We start from the raw sequence: 23,704 nt of genomic DNA, 5'->3' as shown, positions 1-23,704 counted from the left end.
AGGACATGGGTGTAGTTTTCAAAGAAAAGAGGTAGTACTACTTCACAGCCACTGGGGGACTATGTGGAGACTCCACTACCACTGCCGAGTGAGGTTTAGCAGAAAGACCACTGGTTTAGGGATAAGATGATCACTAGGGTTGAAGTCGGCTCCCCGCTGACTAGCAAGGCACAACTTCTCTAAGCCTAGTTTCTTCATCTGTAAAACGGGAGTAACATCCATTTCTTAAGAGTTGTAAAGTTAATTCAGAACACAAGTTTGAACTGCATGAATCCACTTATATGTGGATTTTTTCAACTAACTATACAGTGGGCTCTTTGTGTCCCCAGGTTTCACATCCACAGTCTCAACCAACCACAGATCAAAAACATTATTTCTGATCTGCATTTGGGAACTGTGGACACAGAGGACCAAGTGTACGCATTGCTTGATGCCATTTTATGAGACTTGAACATCTGCACATTTTGTTGTCCAAGGGGGTCCTGCAACCAGTCCCCCAAGAACACCAAGGGACAACTGTAGTTAAGTTTTTAGGGAGTCTAAAGTTGTACGTGGATTTTCAACTGTGCAGGGATTGGTGCCCCTGACCCCCCCACATTGTTTAAAGGTCAATTGTAATAGTTCTCTTTTCCTTGCTATTTATCCCAATTCTCTACTTAATATGTTTTAGAGGGGGTGAGGAAGAAAGGGAGAGAAACATCAACACATGATACATTGATTGGTTGCCTCTTGCACGCCCCCAGCTGGGGACTTGGCCTGCAACCCCAGCATGAGCCCTGACCAGGAATCCAACTGGCAACCTTTCTATCCGCAGGCCAGCACTCAGTCCACTGAGCCACCCCAGCCAGGGCCCGGTTCTCTATTTAAAGGAACCTTGTCCCTGTTGATATTTATTTTTAAAGGACTAGATTTTCACATAACAAAGTTTCCTAGTCACTCCTGGATCTCACTTAACACAGGTTTTGGGGATGTTTAAGTTTCATCATTTTAGTGATAGATTCATTTAGAAGGTATCCAAAGCTTCAAGTGTAACCAGATATGTAAGGTTGAATATATGCTCTATTACAGGGGTCCCCAACCCCGTGTCACTGACTGGTATCAGTCAGTGGCCTATTAGGAACCCGGGTGGCACAGCAGGAGGTGAGTGGCAGGCGGGAGGATGAGCAAAGCTTCATCTGTACTTACAGCTGCTCTCCATAGCTCCCCATTGCTTTCATTATGGCTTCAGTTACACCTCCCGTCAGATCAGCTGCAGCATTACACTCTCATAGGAGCCAGAGCCCCACTGTGAACTGCGCATGCGAGGGATCTATGTTGCACACTCCTTATAAGAAGAGAATCTAATGCCTGATGATCTGAAGTGGAGCTGAGGAGGTGATGCTAGTGCTGGGGAGCAGCTGCAGATATAGATTATCATTAGCAGAGGGGTTTGGCTGCACAGAGGCCATAATAAATCAATTGTTTGCAGACTCATGTCAAAACTCTTATCAAGTCCTGGCTGGTGTGGCTCAGTGGATTGAATGCTGGCCTGAGAACCAAAGGGTCACTGGTTTGATTCCCAGTCAGGGTATATGCCTCGGTTGGGCCAGGTCCCCAGTAGGGGGCGCATGAGGGGCAACCACACATTGATGATTCTCTTTCTCCTTCCCTTCCCCTCTTTCTAAAAATAAATTGAATTAAAAAAAAGGGGGGGGCTCTATCAGTGAGTGGTAAGTGACAATTAAGCTGCCTCTAGTCGCAGATTATAAAGATCCCCTGACCCCTGCAGAAAAATCGTCTTCCATGAGATCAGTCCCAGGTGACAAAAAGGTCAGGGACCACTGCTCTATCAAATACTGGGCTAGAATAATTTGTTATGGTGAGCCTCCAGAAGGGTTTATTTTTTATTGTTTTAGAAGATTTTATTTTTTTTTGTTTTCAGAGAGAGGGGAAGGGAGGAAGAGAGAGAGAGAGAAATCAATGTGTGGTTGCCTCTCACACACATGTGCCCCGATTGGGAACTTGGCAACCGTTTGGTTTTCAAGCCAGCACTCAATCCACTGAGCCACACTAGCCAGGGCCAGAAGGGTTCAGCTAAATCCATGGATTCCTTCTGGTAACCTGCGATATAAATCAAAGATGTGCAGAGTATACCTTCTTAACCTTCTGAGGACCAAGGCAAAGACATCCTCCCTTCCCTATGTAGGGCGCATTTCTATGTACCATGGGCAAAGACTTGGGCTGGAGAGTTCTTAACAGTTGTACCTGGACAAACTAGTAAGGTGCATCACAAGTAATTTGTTACTGGGTAACGTTAAATTCATTTTACTTATTAAAACTTGTGAATAACTTACTTGGTAAATTAAAGTTTCAAGTTCCCTATGTATGAGTACTCTCACTTAGACTTCTGGTAAGCTTTCTGATGGAAGAGTAAGACACCAAGCAGGCAATGGACAGGATCCTGGGTATACTCACAGGGGTACGAAGCATGTGAACATTATTCATGGGCACCACAGAGGACAAAAAGCTTAGTAAGAGCTGCTCTGGAAAACTGACTTGATAGGATATAGTGTTTCATATGAATGCTGAGAGACGAAATTAACACTAGATCTTGAGTTTAATTGTCAACTATTATCAGGGTTCTTGCTCTGAGCTCTGTCTTGTGTTAGATTTCACAGGGATTTGTGGTATAAGGAAGCTTTGTTGGACACATTCATTCTGTGTGCAAGATAATAAGAGGAAAAAGGACTTAAAATAGAAGCTAGTTCACAGCTCTATCAGATCAGATTAACTCGTGGAAACGTTAGTTTATAGATGCAGTTTTGCCACTAAATACATAACTTCAGGACCTGTGGTTTCTCTGGGCCTTAGTTTCTTCATATGTAAAATGGGCAGAGGTGAATAGATGACCTCCAAGGTCCCTTTAGATTCTCAAACACTGAATTTTAAAAGTCTTTAAAATGTTTATTCAGTTGTTCTCTCCATGAGGCATTCCTGGGACAGAAATGTTCCATTCCAAACCGTAAGACAGCCACACTTCAGAGTAAGGGTATTTAAAAAGCTCCTCAAAGAAGTTACTCTTTGTTTTCATCCTTATGCCACAGTATAGAATCTCTACATACAGCAAGTGAGGGCAGACTTACAGACTAGAATGACAATAGCCAGTGATGAAGATGAAAAAGGTATACTTTAGTGTTGCTGTTGGCATCAAATCTTAAAAACTTAGGCCATCAAATAAGGCCTTTCATTAAATAACATTCCTTACCTAATTTCTCCCTATCTGAAAAAGCCCTTACTTCTCAGCTGAGTTGATCACATCCATCTCCCCCTTCCTGTATGATCTTGCTGATCCCTCCATCTGGAAGGGCAGGGAGGGAAGAATAATGCATGTCCATTATTTCCTTCAAGACCAAGCTCTGTCTTACTTTGTTCCATCAGTATGAATACATGCAGTTTTTAGAATCCTGTATTACTATACTTCTGTTCTCTTACTTATTCATAGAGGGTCATCTTCTCTCCACCATTAAACTTCTAAACACACTGTATTGAGTAGGCACTGAAATCATGTTTATCTAGTTTATCAGTATAGCAGGAAACTCAGATGGCAAAAAAATGAAAGCTTCAGCCTCCTCCTCCCTCTATGCTCTACCATTCCCAAAGCTCTTCCTTCCATTCCCTTTTCTTTCCAGTCTGGAATTCCCTATCTTCAAACTTAATCTAAGGGCCAATTCTGAGCATGAAAAGACAACACAGTTCGTACTTTTGGTTTCATATTTTTTCAATTCATTTCAATAAAAACATAATATAAAAGGCATTGCCACCTTTTCCCCTCCTGGGGGTGATCCATCAGTCCAGGCCGCTCCAGTGGTTCACAGCTCATCATGTGATATGTGCAGGGCATGGTCACACAGATCTGCAAACAGCACGTAACGGTTGGAGGGACAACACCATTCTTATATTGATATATGCCACTATCAAGAAAATACCTGAAAAGCAAACTGATATACATAGTGACCACCGTTTCTTTTAAATGACAAAATATTCCCATTATCCTCTCACCTGTGCCTCAGATGAGGGAGCCACACATTCTGAAAGCTCACAGGAAGAGAATGGACAGGAACAACCCAAGTCCCTAAACCACAGGTTAACTGGAAGCCAACATCAGGGGATTGAAGGCAGGGGCGGGGGGTGGCATGCTAAGGAATGTGCCAGATTCTACAGAGCTATGAGGACAGAAGGTAAAGTGGGAGCAGCTTACCTGTTCTCTTACTACAAAGTTTATCTTTAACATTGTCAGCCTCTCGGGAAAAGAATTCAATGAGTTCATCCTCATACTCCTCCACAATGCTCTCACACTGCCAACCCAAGGGAGAAACGAGTGAGAGAAGACAGCAAGAAGAAGCTTCTTGCTTCTGACTCCAGAGAGAACAAGCATATTAACCCAACTTTCCACTTGGCTCTCCAATAGCACACCCCACCCCTAATTTCTAAGACCCAGCTACCCATTCCCATAAATTGCTCACCACAAATTTGAGGGTGCCACTGATGTCTGAATCAATTCGGATGCCCTGTAGATCCAGTTTACTGGATTCTCCATTTCGGCTCACTACACGTACGTAATTCTTGCGGTGGGTGGAAGGGTCAATCTGTTCCCCGTACTCCTTCATCCGGTCACATACTTCCTCTAGCAGCTCTGTGAGGTGGGCCTCTGAGCGAGCATAAGGCACCTAAAAATGTCCTCAGCCTTGGGTCACACTCTTCTACCTCTGTACATCAGTAATTTACATCCTTTTCCTTCCAAACCTAGCTCAATCAACCTATTCTACAAAGCCTGTCCTATTTAAAAGCAGTATGGTTTGTTTGTGTAATTCCAAAGTGCTTTCAAATACTGTATATGGTCTTTTTTTTTTTTTACGTCATTATACATTCCTAAGAAATAAAACAGGTGTCATTAGGTCCAAATTATAAACAAGAGACTTCTTTGATTAACCCTAGTCAGCTATGTATTCTTTTTCATTGAGCTCCCTTAATTTTTATGGATGTAAGATAATGATTTTTTTATTATTATTAAAATGAGACTAAAACCTTCCCTCAAGAGGAGGGCATTGGAAAGGGAGTGTAGGCTTTGAGGATAACAACTATTAAATCATTTCACGAGCATTAGAACATTTACATTTCTTTATTTATTGTTCACTAGTTATGACTTTGTTATATGTGTTATGTTTTCAACTAAAATAAATTTCCTAAATACAAGCATGAGAACCTCTATTTGTTTTTTGAATGAGTTTGCGTGAATACCATATTGCTATAGTGAAAACATGAGTCACAGGGATTAAGAATGTGAAGAAAAAGGCGATCGGGTTGCCCATCTGCTAACAACTTCTACAGCAGAAACAAAGTATCAAGGTTTGGAGCCAGGAAGCAAGTGCATAGGATTTGAGTCTCCAGCCTCTTCCAAATGAAACAGCCCTATCTTTTAGATACCTCTCTGGGTCAATGTTTTCTTCATTTCTATTAAACCAAGCTCCTTCTTAATTATCTGAGTCCTTATTCAAAGTCAGAGTGAACTACTTTATTTGATGAAACAGTAGCAGTTACCTCCACCACTGACTGGCTGCCATCTGGATTGATTCGGAAAGAGCCCATCTGAATGGTCTTCTTGGGATCCACCTGGGCAATTTCCCACTCCAGTTCATCCACCAGAGCCCTGCAAGCTGGTGCAGCGGGAGAGAAGGTGGGGGGAGAATCAACCCAGGGATTTCCATTCATTCTTACCCAGGCTTTGGATCTCCTGTCTTCCCAAGGCTCTGCATTCCCCACCCTCCTTCCTCCCACTTTTCTTTGTGTCTTTACCTCCACAATGTAGATCCTGGCTCCTCCGAGCCCAGGCAGTTCCCAGCAGGGCCCCCAGAAGCAGGGCCAGCCAACCCCAGCCTTTCATCTTTAACGTAATGGGGTTGCTCCACCTGGGTTTGGATTGGAATAAAGCATAAGTATGAGGAGCCGGCTCCATTCTCCCATCCGTCCCTCATCCCAAGGCCTACAAAGGCCTCAGTGTGATTCTGGTTCTACTTTCCAGGAAATGGCCGGGACACAAAGGGGCTCCTCTGTTTCGGCGCTGGAGGACCCGGGTTCCCCCAGGCGGTGGGTTAGAGCGCGAGGTCAGGACTTGGGGCTCAGCCCCGGACACTACGACGACAGGTGAGGCCCCAGATGTTGGTACTTGAGCGTCAAGGCGAAGAGCTCGCCGGGCTATGTGGCAGCTACAGAACGGAAGTCGGCGATTAAGCGCGGACGAGAGGCACAGAGGAGCTGTCGGCCAGGCGGCAGCGAGGAGCGCACTCAGCATCTAGGGTCTATTCGGACCCAACACCAAAGATTACTGAATCCCCACCTCCAGCCAATAAACTATTTCCCCTGCGGACCAGCCCCCTTTTAAGGACCCCGCCACTGCTTTCGCTCCAGTCCAGCCCCGACCCTCGGCACCACTCGCAGCCGTCCCACCTCTGCTCCCAGGGCCGCCGCCGTGGCCCAGGCGCTGGAAGTCGATCTCTCACTTAGCTCCAGACCCTAGCGCCTGGCTGCGGGGCGAGAGGGCCTGTCCGGGCTTCTCCACGGCGCTCCGGCGCTTTTCTGGCACGGGGTGTCCCGGCGACCGCCTGAACGGCTCCACGCACCCTAAGTGGGTGCCTAAGCAGGGCTCCGATTCCCTGCGGTGCAAGCTCCACACCAGAGACTGACTCCAAACCCTCCCATCTACTCTCGCGCGAACAGGCCGCTTAGCAATGACTCCAGGCAACAAAGACCCCGGTGGATCGCAGAAGGACCCAGACTTGCGTGGCGAGCAGCTCCACGTAACCACTAGGGGTCAGCCGAAGAGTAGGAGTGGCCTGAAGCAAGGACAGATCCCAGAGCGGTGTGTGGAGGCGGTCAGGCGCATGTGTGTGTTACTCTACGTGGGCAAGCATCTTGAAAAACAAAGGTGCGCTAGTAAGCCAAGCAGCACCCCTGGTTTCAATAGTCAGGAAACTACCTCTCCCGGGAAGCACCGCAGCACCAACACACGAAAACCTTCGTTAGTAGCTACAGGTTTTAAGATATTCTGGGACCTGTAGTTTGTCAGCTTCCCCATTCCCCTTCTACAGTTAATGGGTAAACCCTACTGTCGTCTTAAAAGAATCCCACCTGAGGGTACTAGGCGGCCACGGCAAAGAGCTAACATTGTCCACTACAGACATTATACTCCTCCAATATCCTTACCTTTGGAATCCATGGAGCTTTACCTTCATTTCTAAGTAGGAATTTAGAAGCCTTAGGTTTTCCCAGTTGTTAATAGAAAGCCAACACAAAAAAAGGAGAGGGAGACCAAAGTCAGAAAACCCCACACTCTCAGGTCACCAATGAGATAGATGACAGTCCAATAATATTTTTGGTTTTATTTTATAAAACATGCAGTTTAAAACAAAACTTAAAAAAAAAAACAAACCCAAAACCAAGAAAATAAAACTTGGAACAGGAGAGTGGAGTGGATGGAAGACAGATGCTTCTCAGCTGTCAGCAGGAGTGAAGCCAGCAGCCAAGCTTTGTCTTGGACCCAAAGGCCCTTTTGGCAATGATGGTGTTGGCAACACCGGTGTGCTAGGGCCACCAGTCCTCTATGTGTTGCCTTCCTGGCATCCCTCAAGCAGTCAGAGACTTGAGCTACGTCTTGAACTACTGTTGTATCCGATCGCCGTCCAGTACTTCAGTCCTTAGCCAACTAGGGACTGGAAGTTTTGGTTCCAGGATCTTCTTCGTGTGGATATTAATCACCCAGAATATTTATTAAGAATTACTTTACATCTGGGTCAAATCTAGACCTTGTTTCTGTCCCACTGTTTTTGCAAAGGATGAAAAAGGAATCTGGCTGCTAGACCCTTTGCAAATTTCTACTGCATTCCAGTTCTATTAATAGCACCATCTGTAAACCCTGAGCAGGTTCAATTCTGGAAGTAGACAGGGTAGAGCCAACTTAGGAAGCCATCTCCCCGTTCTGGGACCACAGAACACCGAAGGGAGAGGCAGCAGTTTGTTGGGAAGTAGGGAGGTCAGAGCGCCAGTACTGAGGAAAAAACAGCTGCATCTGTCAGAGACAAAACCAAGAACGTTGAATCTTAAGGTGAGAGGAGGAAAAGCACCTAGGATTCTTCTTAGGAAGGAAAAATGCAAGAGAAAAGAGGGCATGGGCCTGCCCCAAACATTTTAGAATTGGGCAAGAGGAGGTTAGGACTAATGGAGAGTGTCAATAAAATCTATTTCACTGATTGTTGGGAGGTTTAAATGCTTCGTAAACTGTTAAATGCTTTGCAAGTTTACAGTAGAATTAGTACTGTTAACATTATCATCATCACTACTATGGGAGGTATAATCTTCACGCACGCAGTTAAAACCCACCCAGTCCAGTTTCCCTTGTCCCATCCCAGGCCTTACTTTTGGGACTTGTCTGGCCCTCAGGCTCAGGCACCTTCCAGTCCAATTTTCGGCCCTTCTCGTAAAGCCCCTTGAGCACTTTGAGGAAGGACTCAGGCTCAGTGCCATTTTTGCTTAGCTCCAGGTACTTCCGGTAGAGCTGAAGGGCTGTGCGAGCATCCTCAATACTGTCATGGGTCTCCCCTTGAATCTTCAGGTCTGCGGAAGCAGAGATGAAATAGTTTGGGACCTAGCAAAGGAAGGTAAGAATATGTCCCCCACTCCAACTCCCAATAAATAATAAAGAACCTGACTGCCCTTAAAGGAAGGAGCCAAACACCTCCCTGGTGCACAGGAGGGATGCTGAAGCTAATTAAATCCATTAATAACTTCACCACTAACAGAGGATCCTCCCTACTCTCCTTGGCCCCTCCAACACTTTCTCCTGCTCCTAATGAATCCCACAAGGGCCTTCACAGCAGAGCAACTCACCCAGGAAATACCAAGCAAGGAATCGTAGGGAAATCATTCGTTTTCGGGGCATATGAAACAGATAGACAGTGTCAAGGACTTGGTCCTTGGGCACCTGGAAGGGATGAAAGAATGGGAGACTGAAGGTAGGGGATCCATAATTTCCCATTCACCAGAACAATGTACATACCCTGAGGGGCCCACACTCAAAGACTCTCAAAAAAGCCCTGCACAAACCATGAGGTTGATGACCCTGAAGTCCTTCTGCAGACCATGACCCACAAACTTGACTCCAATGTCTATGAGGAAACGAAGCTTTAAGTAGGTAGACTTGAGAGTTGTGAGGTGCTTAGAGGAAATCTTGGCATCAAGATCTCCTGGCTTTATCCCTGAGTATTGAGTCAAGTAATCAACCACCTAGGGATAGAGAAGGCAAGTTTTCCAGGAAGTGAGGTAGAATCTCCCCCTACCACTCTTCCCTGGGTTCTAGAGTACTCTACATAAGCGCAGGATCTGTCTCATTTGCACTTTCATATCTTAATACCTGCTCCTGAGTAGATATGTAGTCATCAATGAAGGGGATACCCTCATTGGGCCCCTGGCCCCGAACACAGGTAATCCTAGCGACTGACATCTGGCTGGGTTTGATGGTCGACTTGGTGCCATCACTGCGCAACTCCGCTTCCTCCTACACGGAAGAGTTAATAAGGAAATTAGAGAAGTTTATGCCTCCAAACATCCCCCAGAGTTCTTTTCCAACACTCTACACTTTTGGTCTTGCTTACCTCATTAAGGGTGACAAACTCAGCATCCAGGCCCACCAGGTCCCCAACCTGTGGCATCTCATTCAGCATCAGTGGAATGAAGGTGGTATGTGTTTTCCGCTGCTTCCGTGCCAGTGAGGCTTCAGCCATCAGGACACTTGCCTCAATAGGGTTCTTGACTGGAAGGGAGAATCCAGAAGACACATTGCTGGGGACAGGGAAGTGACCAGAGCGGGGAAGCCCAGGGCAGCTCTCCAGAGACTGGGTCTACAGTGTGACCCCTCAAAAATTAAAGCATATAAGTAAAAAGATCATGTTTGATGAACAGAGCAGGTAGATGGAACAGGTAAAATAATTACCAAGAAATGTGGTAAGGAAAAAAAAAACTTGGCAGAAAGAATAAAATTTTCACTTTGGACTTTAGCTTAGAAAACCCACAAAAATGAAGTTACAGAGAAATTCTGGTTTAATGGCACCAAAAAGAGACTGAGTAAGAAGTTCATCTCCGAAAGAAGAGATCTTCACCTGGGGATAAGAATAATTAGATTCAAAATCCTAACTTAGCCACTTTGATCAGACTTTCCCCCAACACTTCTTTCTCACTATAACCTCAGGATCTTCGGCTTCTAAATTTAAGGCCTTATGAGCATCTGTGTAGTATCCCTGGAAATATTAACCCTGGTCACACATTCTAATCTTTACATTTTTTATTGATTTTAACCCTCACCTGAGGATATGTTTATTCATTTTGGAGCTAGAGGGAAAGAGAAAAACATCAGTTGATTCCCATATGTGCCCTGACCAGGGATCGAACCCACAACCTTTAGGTATACAGGACGATACTTCAACCAACTGAGCCACTGGCCAGGGCCTAATCTTTTCGTTTTTCAAAGCATGACCTCCCCTTTTTTTATTTTTAAGAGGGAGGGGGAAAAAGAGAGAGAAAAATCAATTTGTTGTTCCACTTATTTATGTATCTGTTGGTTGCTTCTTGCATGTGTCCTGACCAGAGACTGAACCCACAACCTTGGTGTATCATGACAATGATGTAACCAACTGAGCCACCCAGCCAGGACACAGATCCTAATCTCAACAAGCTACTTCCTAGGTCTCTTCCTGAAGACCCATCTAAACTGCCCACACCATGGGTCTACTCTTGTACCACTTACTGTTCAGGTTGTATTTGGAATTAAGGTTCCTTTTGATGTAATAAAGGATAGCAGGCACTTTCCAATTCATGTCAAACTGCACAGCTTCATGCTATAAAAGAAAAAGCACTTAGTGGCCAACATATAGGACCCTTTTTCCTTTTTCCCAAGTCAGACAAATGATAAGACTCAGGTGCTATTTTTAGCCCTGCTAATGCTTTTTATTCTTGAGAACCCATCCCTCCCTCCTGAATTTGTCTGGCATTCTGTAGGAAAAGGAGGTAGAGGATGCTGGGGAAAGGAGGAATGCAATGTGTTACAACTAACCTTATCAATAGGTTCAATAAGAAAGTCATTGAAGAGGTACCACTGCTGGTGGGTAACACCCTATGGAGATACAGAGGAAGACTGATGCCAGGGCAATGGCTGGACCACTCGGGCTCAGAGTGAACATAAGGACAGATCTAGGATTCCGTTCTGGCCACCACCGGGAGGAGCCTTGCCCTGTATTACCTCACTCACCTCCTTGCGTTGGTGGTAGGTCTCTCCAACTTTGATGTGAGCCACCAGGCTGCCCCCTGTGCGTGAGTCCAGGATGTGTACCACAGTAGCCATCAGGTCATACACATAGACACCATGTTCCTCCTCTGCCCTGGCTGGGCCCCACTGTGAGGGGGGTACCCAGGCTGCTAAGCTAAGTTTAAGGATAGGGAAGGAAGGGGAGTGGGGATAGAGGACAGGGAGTTTGGGGTATGGAATGGGGCACCAGGGTGGGTTATCTCCATCCTAGCCCATCGATGACTCCCAACAGTTAAAGTTAATGACTCTGGAAAAGCCCACTACCGGTAAACACTCAGCCTTATTCCCTTTCTTTTCCCTACACTAAGTTCCATTTTCCCCCTACCCTGCTTCTACCCTATCCCTCTCTCCCTTATATCCCCTCCTCTTCCCAATTTTCCAACAACCTGCATCTCGTCCCCATCAGTCCAATTGCAAACATCCAGTCCTTTGTTCTTGGTCATCTTCATGCGAATAGAGAACGGAAGCCAGACATTCTTCAACTCCTCAATGGAAGAACACATCAGCATGCCCTCTGGGCTCCCTACTTCCTTCCTGTCAGAACAGGAGAATTGGAAATTTGTTCCGAGATCTAGCCAGTGACAAGAGGAGCCACTGGTAGTTCAATATTTTGATCACTCCTAAGATAGTACCTACCAATCAGCCAAAGCAAATTCCTTGTTCTTGGAGATTTCCCCACCGTATTTCTTTATTGCCATCTTGAAGGCAAACTAAACACAAAGGAGAAATGATGGTCCCTCAGGAATATTAATCATATATGAAGGTCAACCAGGAGAGGGAGAAAACGAAAAAGTACTCTTAAAAAAAAAAAAAAAAAAAAAAAAAAAAGAGCCCTGACTGGTGTGGCACAGTGGGTTGAGCACCAGCCTGCAAACCAAAAGGTCGCCAGTTTGATTCCCTGTCAGGGCACATGCCTGGGTTGGGGGCCAGGTCCCCGGTGAGGGGTGTAGGTGAGACAACCACACATTTGATGTTTCTCTCCCTCTCTTTCTCCCTCCCTTCCCTTCTCTAAAAAATAAATAAATAAAATCTTAAAAAAAGAAAAAGAAAGAAAAACTCCTAAGATCCTGCTTCCAGCCCCAGTCCTTACCTCAGCCTGCATTCTCCAGAAATCAGCTTCTTTTGAGCTGTTCACTTCACAATTGATGACAAGAATATCTGGCAGGTGGCGGATGTTGCGTGTCTGAATCTGAGAGGATAAAACAAAAAAGGAATGGAAATTGCCCTGGCTGGTGTGGCTCAGTGGATTGAGTGTCAGCCTGTGAACCGAAAGGTCGCCAGCTGGATTCCCGGTTGGGGCACATGTCTGGGTTGTGGGCCAGGTCCCCAGTTGGGGGTGTGCGAGAAACAGCCAACCAATGTATCTCTCTCACATCAACGTTTCTCTCCCTCTCTTTCTCCTGCCCTTCCCCTCTCTCTAAAAAGAAACAAACAAACAAATAAGGAATGGAAGGGAGCCTATAGGGAAAGAAACTTGGACAGGAGTAGTGAAACCTGGATCTGCATCCTCAAACTGGAGTTCTTCCCACTCCCTACAGATCCCTGGATGGCAGTGCTCACCAGCCAGCCCCAGGTGAGACCATGGCTGAGTCCCCAACATGGCAGGACCCTAGTCCAGTGCAACAGCCCACTCACCGTGGGCTGGTACTTTTCACAGTTGTCACACCACGCCTGCGTATTCTGCTCCAGGCAGATGCTTCGCTTTAGCACCTGGGCAAAGTCATAGTTCTTCCCGGTTTTATCTGTGGGGAAACTGGATACTTCACTCCAAGTTCTCCCTTCTATCTACTGTTAGTGTTAGCCCCCCAACACCCTCTCCTTGGCGTTACAGGACACTGGGGAAGCCTTCCCAACCCAGCTGCAGGGTATACCACTGTTGCTACCCTCAGGGTAGGAGAGAGTGAAGAGCAGGGTAGATGAGGCTCGCACGGTCTCACTGCCACAGCGGCAGAGGCTGCAGTTCTCCATCTCACAGCTGAACAGCTGCCCAATGACAGAGTCCCCCGATGAGCAAAAGCTGCTAAGAGTGGGGAGGGTGATATATGCGCAGTTTGGGAGTTACGAGACCCTATAAGTCATAGAGGGGCCTGTCATGATAGCTTTAACTATTCTTGTCCCAATCCATACCTGCCTCCGGCACCTCGGTAAGCCTGGGGTACTTCCAGCTCCTGCATATCCTGATGCAGCTGAGTGAGAATGAAGCGATTCCACCTCTGGATGAGCCTGGCCAGATTGCCCTTGCCTGAAGCCTCATCCGAGTCAGCCAGAATCAGACCAAGGGCTGAGGCCTCAGGAATGGTGCGGAACGCCCGAAGAAAATTACTGCCCTGGAATCCAGGAAGCGTATTGGTGAAAAGAGGTTATTTTCTCTTTTGTGGCCACTTGCACAGAAATATCTCTCCCTATGATCCACCTGCCTTCCTCTTTTATTGTCCCAGGTCTCCAGGCACTGACCTGACAAGGGTCACCTCGGGAGAGGTCCAACATGTGGAAGAGGAAGCCCAGCTCACATGCCAGGCAGAACTCCTTCTGGCAAAGGTGGTTCTGGATTAGGCAGCGAACAGGCTCCAGGAAATACAGTACCTGGAGGGAAGAGCAGGAAAAATGACAAAGGCCACTGCTACAAGGAGGAAGAGAGATTGGAAGAGTGAGTGAGCTGGTGGAGTCCAAAACAGGAGCCTGTTGGAGAAGCAGAGCTCACAGAGGAGACGAGAAGGCTGTGGGGCAAAAAAGAATGGTGGGGGGCCATGGCAAAGTGGGCCTGGTTGGGGAGACATGGAAAAGAACAGGAGTTGTGGGGCAGAGAGAAGAAAGGCAGCAGGCACGTTCAAGTCACAGAAGTACCCACCCTTACCTGGATCATGCAGTTACAGTAGGCATTGGGGATGTGCGGCTCTAATCCAGCAAAGAGGGTCTTATTGTAGTGTTTGAAGTCAAAGTCCTCCAGCCCCAGCTTGGAATATTTGATGGTTACCTGAGGCAGAAACAGTCTAAGCAAGATAAAGAAATCCTCAAAGTCCCCTAGCCATAACCTCCCCCCAAACCTCCCTCCTGAGTTAGTGAGGTAGGTGAAAACTTCCCGACTGAGTCCTTTAGTCTTTTCTTACATGACCCCCTCCCCTGGGAACTTTTCCCTGCATCCTTCCTTGGTATTCCCCAGTACCTTGCGGTATTTCTTAGAGACCATGTGGAGATGTGGCTCTTCTTCCCGCCCTACTGGTGACTCAGTGACCTGGCTGAAGCTGTCGAATTCACTGTCTGACTCCTTGAGTCGGTAAGGAATCTAAAATTTTTAAAAAGAGGTAATCTGGTTGGATGTCTTAATCATCTTTGTTCCCCCAACAATGAAGGAGTCGCCAAGTCCTCAGCCTAATTTCACCGGTTTTCACCATTCACTTTCTATTCCCACTGCATCAACCTACCTCATCAGAGCTGGACAACTGTGATGGCCTCCACACTGGGCTCCCCACATCCACTCCGTCCAGCATGCCGCCACCAAGCCAACCCTCACAGAAGGCCCCTTTCAGTGCATCACTTCTTCCACTATACACTGGATTTCAAGGCCTCACAAACAGGCCCTCAATCTCTCACTGTTTCCCAGTGGAACAGCCATTCCAGCCAGACTGGTTGGTATAGTCATTGTCCCCACTAGGCGCCCATTTTGCAGTTATGCCTCTTGAGACCTTTACAAACACTTACCTCTCATCTTTAACACACACTGCTGTTACTATCTATTTACTCATAGCTCACCTCTCTAGCGTATATTATCTACCTCTTTCAGTATGCACACCCTGGCCCCTCTAGCCCAGAGCAAAATTTTCCCTCCATACAGCTCTGGCGATGAATGCTTATAACATTCCTCTAGCACTTAACAAAACATAAATAGTTTCTGTTATGAATAGGCCTTATTTTCACCAACCAAATACTAAACTTCTTAAGGCCAAGGACCCTATCTTCTACATCTCTGAATCCTCCCTAACATCTAGCATAGTACCTTTAATTTAATAAGCTTCAAAAAACCTTTACTGGGCCCATTGCCACGGCGGCCTTGTACGCAGCCCAGCTGCTGCGTCTGGTTTTCCGTCACAGCAGTTGCAGTGGTCGCCGCGCTGTGGGAGGGCTGCTGCCTCCAGCACGGTGACTGATGGACCCACACGTGAAGATTCAGTCCCCCTCTGACTTCCAACCATGACGCCTACCACCACCCACCACCTCTCGAGCACCTCTCTGTGCTGGGTACTGTTCTGGACATTGGGGAGGGATTCAAAAAGAGGTAAAAGGCACAATCCTATCCCTCAAGAAGCTTGTCATTTAATTTGGGAGCTTAAACCCATTCAAATGAGGTGGCATAAGAACAACAAGCATTATTTCACTAGAATGAGTACTAGGAAAAAAGTCCATGCATCTGTCCATGTCAAAGCCACCAATGACTTTGCTTATGATATGACCAGAGACAGAGATGACAACAAAACCATTGATATTCACTTAAAAAATGATACTAGCCCTAGCTGGTGGGGCTCAGTGGATTGAGTGCTGGCCTGCGAACCAAAAGGTCACCAGTTTGAGTCCTAGTTGGGTTACATGCCTGGGTTGCAGGCCAGGTCTCCAACTGAGGGCCTGAAAAAGGCAACTGATATTTCTCTCCCTCTCTCTGAAAATAAATAAATAAATATTTTTTAAAAAGATACTAGAAGAGGAGTTGTCAATAGCCAGCAGACAGACTGCTCATTCAAGCTGGGTGAAGCTCTTCATCATACCTCCCAAGACTTGGTTTATGAGACAGTCACAAAGGATGTGGTTTCTCAGGCCCTTGATGGCTATAATGGTAATTTAGTTAATTAACTACTTTTCTTAAGAACCCATGGAACCCCCCATGGAGGAAGAGGTACAAGTATTGTATGACATAGTAAATAAAATATAACCTCAAAAAAAACTTACTGACTAAAAACAAACACTACTGAGAACCAGTAAAGGAAAAAGGAGAAATGCCAGTGGGCTGGGCTGGGGGAGGGCTGGCCCTCTCCCCTCTGAACATACCTGATTACGTAGCCTGGTACGGGGGTTGGGTGCATAGCCAATGAAGCCCACCTTCTTCATGGTGCGCAGAATCTCTGCATCCACAGGGGGTGCTCGCCTACAATGTAGTATAGTTCTAAGGCTTGAAGGTTGTGATGTCTACCTATCTAATCCCCAACCCCCAAGGGGCCAGATAAAAAGAAAATACTGAAAGTATACAAAAATCAGAAAAGAAGTAGAATAATAACAGAGAATCCCAGTAGTTCAGCCCTTTCCCTGCCCGCCTTTTTGGCCCAGATGTGAGGTACAACCTGGGAGCCGGCGCAGAGTTGGCAGCAGGCCAATCAGAGAGAAGTGTGTCCGTGGTGAGTGGGACAGGGATGAGGGAAAGAGGCAGCAGGTCCTGGCTCCAGTCCAGAGGAGGCAGTGAGTCCACAAGACAGGGCAAAGCAAACTCAGTCTCCCGGGAGTAGGGGTTGAAGGAAGGCTCAGGGGAATCAGTCCAGAGGTGCACACAGCCCTCAGAATCTCCAAAGGCCAGGGCCTGCTTGCTGGCTGACACATCAAATGTCATTAACAGAGGCCCCACAGGATTCACATGAAAGATGTCCGCTGGGTTGGCCAGGCCTGTGGGTTCACAAAACTGGCACTGCCCTAGGAGGGAGGAGGAAGCCCGCTGAGCGAGCCCTGGAAGGTGAAGGGAGCCATTCTTTTATGCCTTTCCTATCCTCTTCCCCTGGTATCGAGGGAAGATGGGCCCCAAATCCATGCCTAGAGCTACAGAGAATACCATCTGATGCCTTCCCACAAACCACAGGGAAGTATGCTATGCAGCAAAGGGAAGTTCTCAAGGTGTTTTGCCTGGCTCCACCTTTTATCTTTTTCTGTGTTCTTTACACCAAGGGAGACCATAAAAGCTTTCATCTCTGACCAAACCTAAGTGAGACCCAGAGACCCCACTGAAAGGTACTTTTTTCTCCACCAAAGAGGTTCACTCTGGCGCCCAGTTCCCCTTTGCTCATCAACCTCACTTACGTGGTCTCACACCCCTTCGTACCTGACTGGGAGATGATGGCAAGACGAGAAGTGTAGGTCGGGATGAAACGCAAGAAGGCAGGATCCACGTGGACTTGAAGTGGTGTGATGGCACGCATCATGCGCAGATCATACACCTTGAGGAAACGGTCACAGGCGAGGCCGGTGAGGCGGCTGGAGAAGCCACAAGTGGCCAGCAGGTTGCCATGCACGTCAAAATCTGACAGGCTCCCTGAGAAAGCATCAAACTCGTGCTCCACCTTAAAAGTACGAAGGTCTCGCAGGGAAATCTGAGGAAGAGATAACTTGGTCATCTGCCAAAGCTGTTATCAGGAAGAATACCTGCCACCTACCTAACACTGTGAGGCCCCTACAAAGTCTCTAGATATGGGCAATTAAAGCGCACAGAAGGCAAAAAGAGAAGCTGAGAGCTGAAAGGAATCCCAAGGAGAATGCGTTTACCCTTTTGCCCCCAGGTACCACCTAGTTACAACAGAAAACATCAGGCTGAAAGACTAATTTCACAGTATAACAAGCTGGATGGGAACTCAGCTCTCCTCTCCCTCCCCTCCAGCTCCAGGCACAGCACTGAAGGCAGGGCTGGGCCCAGCCACACATCTGGTGAAACAGGGCCCATGGTGGGAGGAAAAATGGAACTCAGCCACCTTGCCGGATGTGTGGCCACAGAAGAAGAAGCGGTTTGTCTGTCTCATGATGGTGACTCCAGGTGTCTCAACTGCATACTAGGGAAGGAAGAAGGAGAAAGCAGTGAGAATGATTCTTCCCACAAACCGGAAGAACAGAAAGGTCACACAAAAGCACACATCTTGGGCATGGCCCCAAGGTGTTACCCACTGCTCCGCCACAGTAACCCAGACGCTGCTTGGGTCTCTCCTGCCCCAGGCTTATACCTTTTGTGTCTCCTGGACAGTGTTAAGGTCAATCTCCAATATGTGGTTCTGCAGCCCACCAACAAGCAGTGTGCTGCTGTCAGTCAGCAGAAGACTGTGCATATCCTCACTCTCATCCAGCCTGTGGGGGGAGAGGAAAGGCTAAGGGGTCAGGGTCTCTAAAGCTCCCAGTCCTTTAGGTTTCCCCTTCTATGAGGGACTCTCTCAGTCCAGAGCTGAGAATTCACTTACAGATAATCAAATATAATGAGGCCCCCACGGGCCATGTACTTGAGGTTGTTCTTGGTGAGAAAAAGGACACCATTCTCCAGGCTCTGGATCTGCCGGATGTCATCACTGCCATTGACCTGAAAGGATGAGTAGCGCTCCAAGGTTGGGCCGAAAAATGAAGTGGCATGACCCTGTAGCAGACAAAAAGATGAGACACACTGAGTAGAAGGGCAGGGCCATCCCAGAGAGAATTCAGGACCTAGCCTTTGCTCAGCTTGTTTCCATTCTTGCTTCCTGGCCTTTCTCGCTAGCAGCAACCAAGGCATAAGGCTAGGCGCCAATCTTAGTGATAAACACACTGAAAATACCATCTTATGTTTGTTTAATGCTTTACAAAGGACTTCTGCAAACTGCCTCCTATGGTCCTCATGATGACCCTGCTGAGTGGGTAGCGGCTCAGTCGGTTAGAACGCTGTTCAGAAGGTCAGGGGCATGGGGTCTGATCCTCCAGTGGCCACCTGGATTTCTTATGTTCCAGTCAAGTCTTAATCTTTACCAGTCGTGAGGGAAATGTGTACTGTGGGTCACCGGCTGGAAGAGAGAATGTGAAACTCACTCTACTCCTATGTCATTCACTGCTGGCTTCTCTCCTGACTCTTAGCTCATACCCTCTTTCTGTGCTCTCCTTCTGACCGACCACTCTTGAAATATGGCTATTCCCAGCCCACTATCTTCTCACACTACTGTCTTCCTAGGTAATCCCATCCACTCTCAAGGTTTTAATTATCCATTTTTAAGATAATGAAGCCTAATTCCTTCCCTAAACCAGATCACTGCCTCAAGCTCCAGATTTATACATCCAAATACCTACTAAACATGTCTTTTGATATCCCATGAGAACTTCAAACTCATTACAGCCTCAATTAAATTCACCATTTTTACCCCATTTCAATTCTTAACTGTATTCCCTATGGTACCACTATCTACCCAGTGGACCAAGTCACTGGTAGTCAAATCTTGTTTATTTTACTTCCTAAATATTTCCCAAATCTGTATTCATGTATACATCTCTACAGTGCTTCATTCAGGCCTGAACTACAACCTGAAAACTGATCTCAGACGGCCTTACCTCATCCCCCTTAAATCAAACTCTATGCTGCTACCTCAGTAATCCACCTAAATTGCAAATCAGACCTTGTCATTCTGGATAAAAATCTTTGGTGGCACGAAGAATTTAGTCCAAGCACCTTTAAGATAGCATATGGGGTTTTCCAGAATGTTCTCCCCCCAGATATCTGCATGGCTCCCTCTCTCCCTTCTACATGGCTTAAAATAGGCATCCTGGCTTGCACCCAGGTCTCTGCTCAAATGCGACTTTATCAGAGAGACCTTCCCCAACCATCTATCTAAAATAGCAATACCTCCCACCCTTCATTACTTTAACACCCTTACTCTATTTTTCTTAAAAATACTAAGCAACACTTGATATACAAAGGGGAACCCCCAAAGACCTGGAATTACCTTCTGGAGGGTGGGTCCCTTGTAGTAAAGGCTTTCCCTGCTAGATGAGTGTTCTAAGAACCCATTTGTATCAATATACCAGCTGGTGTTGTTGTGAGAGGCCACGTTTAGCTTCAGTGAATTGTTTTGGAAGACTTTCAATGCATTTGTCCATTTCATGATGGCTGATTTAGGAGCGCACCTACCCACATTGCACTGAGTGTTCAGCAGTTTTTGACCAAAAATGGCATGACCCTCATACCCCACCCTTCCTGTTCACATGATCTCACCCCAAGAGACTTTTTTGTTTTCATGGATAAAAAAAAGTCCTCAAAGGGAAACGTTTTGCCAATGTGAAAGAGGTGAAACAAAAAACAGCAAAAGCACCAAAAGACATCAAAATCGACAGGTTCAAAAACTGTTTTGAGCAGTGGGAAAAAGTCTCGATAGGTGCATTGCATCAAATGGAGAGTACTTTGAAGGAAAAGTTAACATGAAGTTAAACATGTAAAAATAAATACACAATTTTTTATAAATAAAATCTGGGTTCTTTTGGGTCCCCCCTCATACTAGAAATTATTTTTGTTCCCTTTTAAAATGCTTATTCCAAACTTAGACCCCAGAGCAAGGTCTGGCACCTAGTAGGTGCTCAAAAAATACTGGTTGAATGAAGAAATGTCTAACTCTTCAGCTTCATCTTCTAGTCCAGTAAATCTTAATTGTTTGTAGTTCCTGCATTCTGCAATCACTATGCTGTGCGATGCACTGGGAATTTTTGTTTATCCCACTGCTTGTGCCAAAAGAGCATTCTCCTCTCTTCTTCACCTGACTTCTGCTCATCTCTCAGGACTCAGTCCGTGTGTCGCTTCCTTCTGGAGGTCCTCTGACTCTCCTCTCTGCTCTCCAGCACCTGTACGTGTTTTCACACTGGCATTTAGTAGTTATATCCTAAGTTCATAATTATTAAGTCAAGCAGTTTACTTTCTTCTAAAGTACCATGAATCATCTGTTTATATGTCTTTTTTCCTTATTGTCCTGTAAATTCCTTGAAGGCAAAGATTATGTTTTATTCAGCTTAATTACCTGGGCCTACTATAGCAATAGATACTGCCCACTCAAATGAATGCATTACCAAAAAAATTTTTTTCATTCTAGATTTCTAATGGAAAAACAATTCATACTCTATGTATGGTAAATTAGTAAACCAAGGCTAGCATGTTATTGTCTCCCAAAATCTTTGGGCTCACAAGCACATTGGCAGTATGGACACACATTTTTAAAAAATCGACATTGATTAACTGCTCTCAGAGATATTAAATCAGTCAGAGAAGAGAGAATGATTCCATGCCAGATATAAAGAAACATGCATTAACCATTGTATAATGATAAAAATGGAAAAGAAAGGAGGGGAATTAGAAATTGGATTTGATGGCTATAGACTAATTGCTATCAGGATTAATCAAAGCAGGGAAGGGCAAATTGTAGCAGAAGTAGAGTGGCTTCTGAAAAGGAGCACCTATGTGACTCATCCCTGGACTCCTTCTCCACTCTCTTTCTCTTGGCTTGACTCAGAGACCCATCTATCTCTCATTCAACTATGGCTCCTTGCAAAGCAGCTAAAACCAGATAAAACATCCAACATCTCCTTTCAGTCCTTACAAAGGGGCCCGGTTCTTACCCCGTGGCTTCCCACCCACAGCATCTCCTCGTGCAAGTCAAAGTGGGAGACGGAGACAGGCACACCCACTTCGGCCACCACACTGTGCAGTTCAGAGTAGACACCTTCCATTATGTGCACTGACTCCTGGACAGGAAGAGCCTCCAAGGCTACTCCCTCCGGGTCCAGCTCCACATTCTGTAGCAGACTTGGGTTCAGGTGGGCATCCAGGACAGGGTCCAGGGCAGAATGTATGGCTGGGGCATACTCTGCCAGTCCAGGGTCCAGACCCTCGAAGTTCATGATGGCTGCAGCAGATGAGACCCGTTTCACACCCTACCTTGCCACAGCCCCTTTAGATGCCTGACCCAGCCTTCAGCAGGACTGCACCAGCGGGCATCCTAGCCTGTAAAGGGAAAGAGGTAACTAAGTCAGGGGTAGACCCAGATACTTGTATTTAGTGTGTTACATGTTATCTAGAAAGGAGGAAGATGCGGCAGGCAGGGGATGCGGTAGGCAGGGGATGAAGCAGAAAGGAATGGGTCGGGGACAGTGGGACAGAGGTGGGATTAGTATCCTCCCTTCCTCTTTCCCACTATGCCCTCCGTACTCCCCCCCACCCATATCCTTGACTTCCTTTTCACTTCCCTTCGGGCCTGCTCACTTGCCTGGTTCACCCCTGAACCATTAGTAGAAGGAGCAGCAATTGCAGAGGTAGGAATTGGATAGGGCGGGGGTAAGGTGCTAATTCCCCAGAATTAGGGCTGGGGGTGGAGGGTTGCGAGATAACAAGATAAGTCAGTTTCCCAGAATCTTCTGTAACATTACCCAGGATTCTCTAAGAGAAAATAAGAATGGCCAGTACCCACAATTGGGGCGGGGGTAGGGGGACGTGATAGAAATGGCTAGTTACCCAGAATTCCCTGGGGGAACCAGAGAAATCAACTACCCAGAATTCTCCCCCGGCGGTAGGGAAGGGAGGGTTTAGGGCAGGGGTCAGATGTGTTCCTAGGATGCTTACGGGGATTGGGTCATTACCAAGATTTCTCCATGGCGGATATTTTGGAGCGCGTGGAATTAAAACGAGTAGGGGGAGAATAAGCGCCGTCAGCTACGCGGGAAATTCCAGTTTCCCCAATTCTCCCCCGCGCCTCAGGCTCAACCGAACTCTACGACAGAAAGAAGGCGGGCTTCCAGTCGCAGTTTCCAATCAGGAAGGATTTGGGGCTCACCTAAGCCAATCAGAAAGAGCCAGGTTCAGACGGCTCCGCCACGAGACGGGTGCACAGAGCTAGGCAAAGCAAGGCTTACGGCACGCCGATGGGGACAAATGTAGTTATGCCCTGACACTACAGGATGTTGAGAAAAAGTCATCTCTTGTCTTTTAAGCCTTCTTTGAGCAAAATTAGAGAACGCCAGTTCCGAAACAGAATTTTCATGTTCCCTGTAACTTAAGAAACTGTAATCGGGGACGCTCAAGGCAAAGCACTAGGGATCGACTGCTGGGTATTCCCACTATAAGCCGGTCCATCCCCTCTTTCCCAGCACTCTTGTGAGCTATTCCACCCTTGACTCTGTTGCCCCCGAAACTCGCTGGCATTTCCTATCACTTCCAGATAGGCAAGAGAAAAAAGGAAGCGGGAGCCAGACCCCTAACAGGGCCCAAGAGGCTGCATCTTCTGAGATTCCGAGGGCATCCATCTGAAACTCCCATCTGTGATTATAACCTCCCCCAGAGGCTCCGGTAATATTCCCAGGGAATAGGACCCCCCAGCTATCAAATTCCCCTAGCTCTTGGAGCTGGACATTACCCCTTAGTGGGGCACAAGCGCGGTAAATTGTGACATTCGCCTTCCCAAAACTCTTACAGATTTAGCATCAACAGTCATTAAGAGGGATTCTTGGGTCCTAACTCTGAGCTTTAACTGCTTTGAAATGGATCCGGGTTGTGAGATGTCTTTAAGGCACTTAAGCTCAGTTTGTAAA

General features: G+C 46.7%; 2 protein-coding genes across 10 annotated transcripts; both read right to left on the bottom strand.

Annotated features, from left to right (window-relative positions):
* Positions 1–2,182: 2,182 nt before the first annotated feature.
* On the bottom strand, positions 2,183–6,858 carry CNPY2 (canopy FGF signaling regulator 2). Of its 2 annotated transcripts, XM_024576430.4 has the most exons (7): positions 6,484–6,850; positions 5,833–5,945; positions 5,578–5,693; positions 4,503–4,706; positions 4,238–4,334; positions 3,801–3,892; positions 2,183–3,337 (listed from the first exon to the last, which is right to left on the bottom strand). In XM_024576430.4, exons 2-6 carry the CDS (start codon positions 5,918–5,920, stop codon positions 3,849–3,851), a joined length of 549 nt encoding a protein of 182 aa, XP_024432198.1. In that variant the 5' UTR covers positions 5,921–5,945; positions 6,484–6,850; the 3' UTR covers positions 2,183–3,337; positions 3,801–3,848. The 2 variants fall into 2 exon arrangements, with proteins under 2 accessions (XP_024432198.1, XP_024432197.1); XM_024576429.3 differs by lacking the exon at positions 2,183–3,337 and having other exon boundaries at positions 3,740–3,892; positions 6,484–6,858.
* Positions 6,859–7,380: 522 nt separating this feature from the next.
* PAN2 (poly(A) specific ribonuclease subunit PAN2) lies at positions 7,381–22,892 on the bottom strand. Of its 8 annotated transcripts, none has more exons than XM_024576343.3 (26): positions 22,757–22,892; positions 21,740–22,124; positions 18,583–18,752; positions 18,352–18,472; positions 18,106–18,183; positions 17,463–17,730; positions 16,717–17,059; positions 16,427–16,523; positions 14,553–14,672; positions 14,244–14,363; positions 13,844–13,972; positions 13,517–13,716; positions 13,261–13,409; positions 13,025–13,131; positions 12,480–12,578; positions 12,026–12,099; positions 11,776–11,923; positions 11,333–11,476; positions 11,138–11,197; positions 10,832–10,922; positions 9,684–9,841; positions 9,443–9,586; positions 9,136–9,315; positions 8,920–9,013; positions 8,449–8,646; positions 7,381–8,101 (listed from the first exon to the last, which is right to left on the bottom strand). In XM_024576343.3, the coding sequence occupies exons 2-26, from the start codon at positions 22,019–22,021 to the stop codon at positions 8,067–8,069; spliced, it is 3,609 nt and encodes a 1,202-aa protein (XP_024432111.2). In that variant the 5' UTR covers positions 22,022–22,124; positions 22,757–22,892; the 3' UTR covers positions 7,381–8,066. The 8 variants fall into 8 exon arrangements, with proteins under 8 accessions (XP_024432111.2, XP_024432114.2, XP_024432112.2 ...); XM_024576346.3 differs by having other exon boundaries at positions 13,273–13,409; XM_024576344.3 differs by having other exon boundaries at positions 13,261–13,406.
* Positions 22,893–23,704: the final 812 nt, after the last annotated feature.

This window comes from Desmodus rotundus, chromosome 3, assembly GCF_022682495.2.
Source record: "Desmodus rotundus isolate HL8 chromosome 3, HLdesRot8A.1, whole genome shotgun sequence".
NCBI lineage: Eukaryota > Metazoa > Chordata > Mammalia > Chiroptera > Phyllostomidae > Desmodus > Desmodus rotundus.
The sequence above is the reverse complement of the archived record's forward strand: the minus strand, read 5'-3'. Positions and strand labels throughout refer to the sequence as shown.

Coding starts and splice junctions, on each gene's coding strand:
- CNPY2 (XM_024576429.3), bottom strand. CDS start 5,920: ATGAAAGGCTGGGGTTGGCTGGCCCTGCTTCTGGGGGCCCTGCTGGGA. Junction 5,694..5,832: donor CCAGGATCTACATTGTGGAG/GTAAAGACACAA, acceptor CCGCTGCACCAG/CTTGCAGGGCTCTGGTGGAT. Junction 3,893..4,237: donor ACTTTGTAGTAAGAGAACAG/GTAAGCTGCTCC, acceptor TGCTGTTTGCAG/ATCTGTGTGACCATGCCCTG.
- PAN2 (XM_053921315.1), bottom strand. CDS start 22,021: ATGAACTTCGAGGGTCTGGACCCTGGACTGGCAGAGTATGCCCCAGCC. Junction 12,579..13,024: donor GTGAAAAGTACCAGCCCACG/GTGAGTGGGCTG, acceptor TTATCCTCTCAG/ATTCAGACACGCAACATCCG. Junction 11,477..11,775: donor CTGATGGGGACGAGATGCAG/GTTGTTGGAAAA, acceptor CCCCCCTCACAG/TGGGGCCCAGCCAGGGCAGA.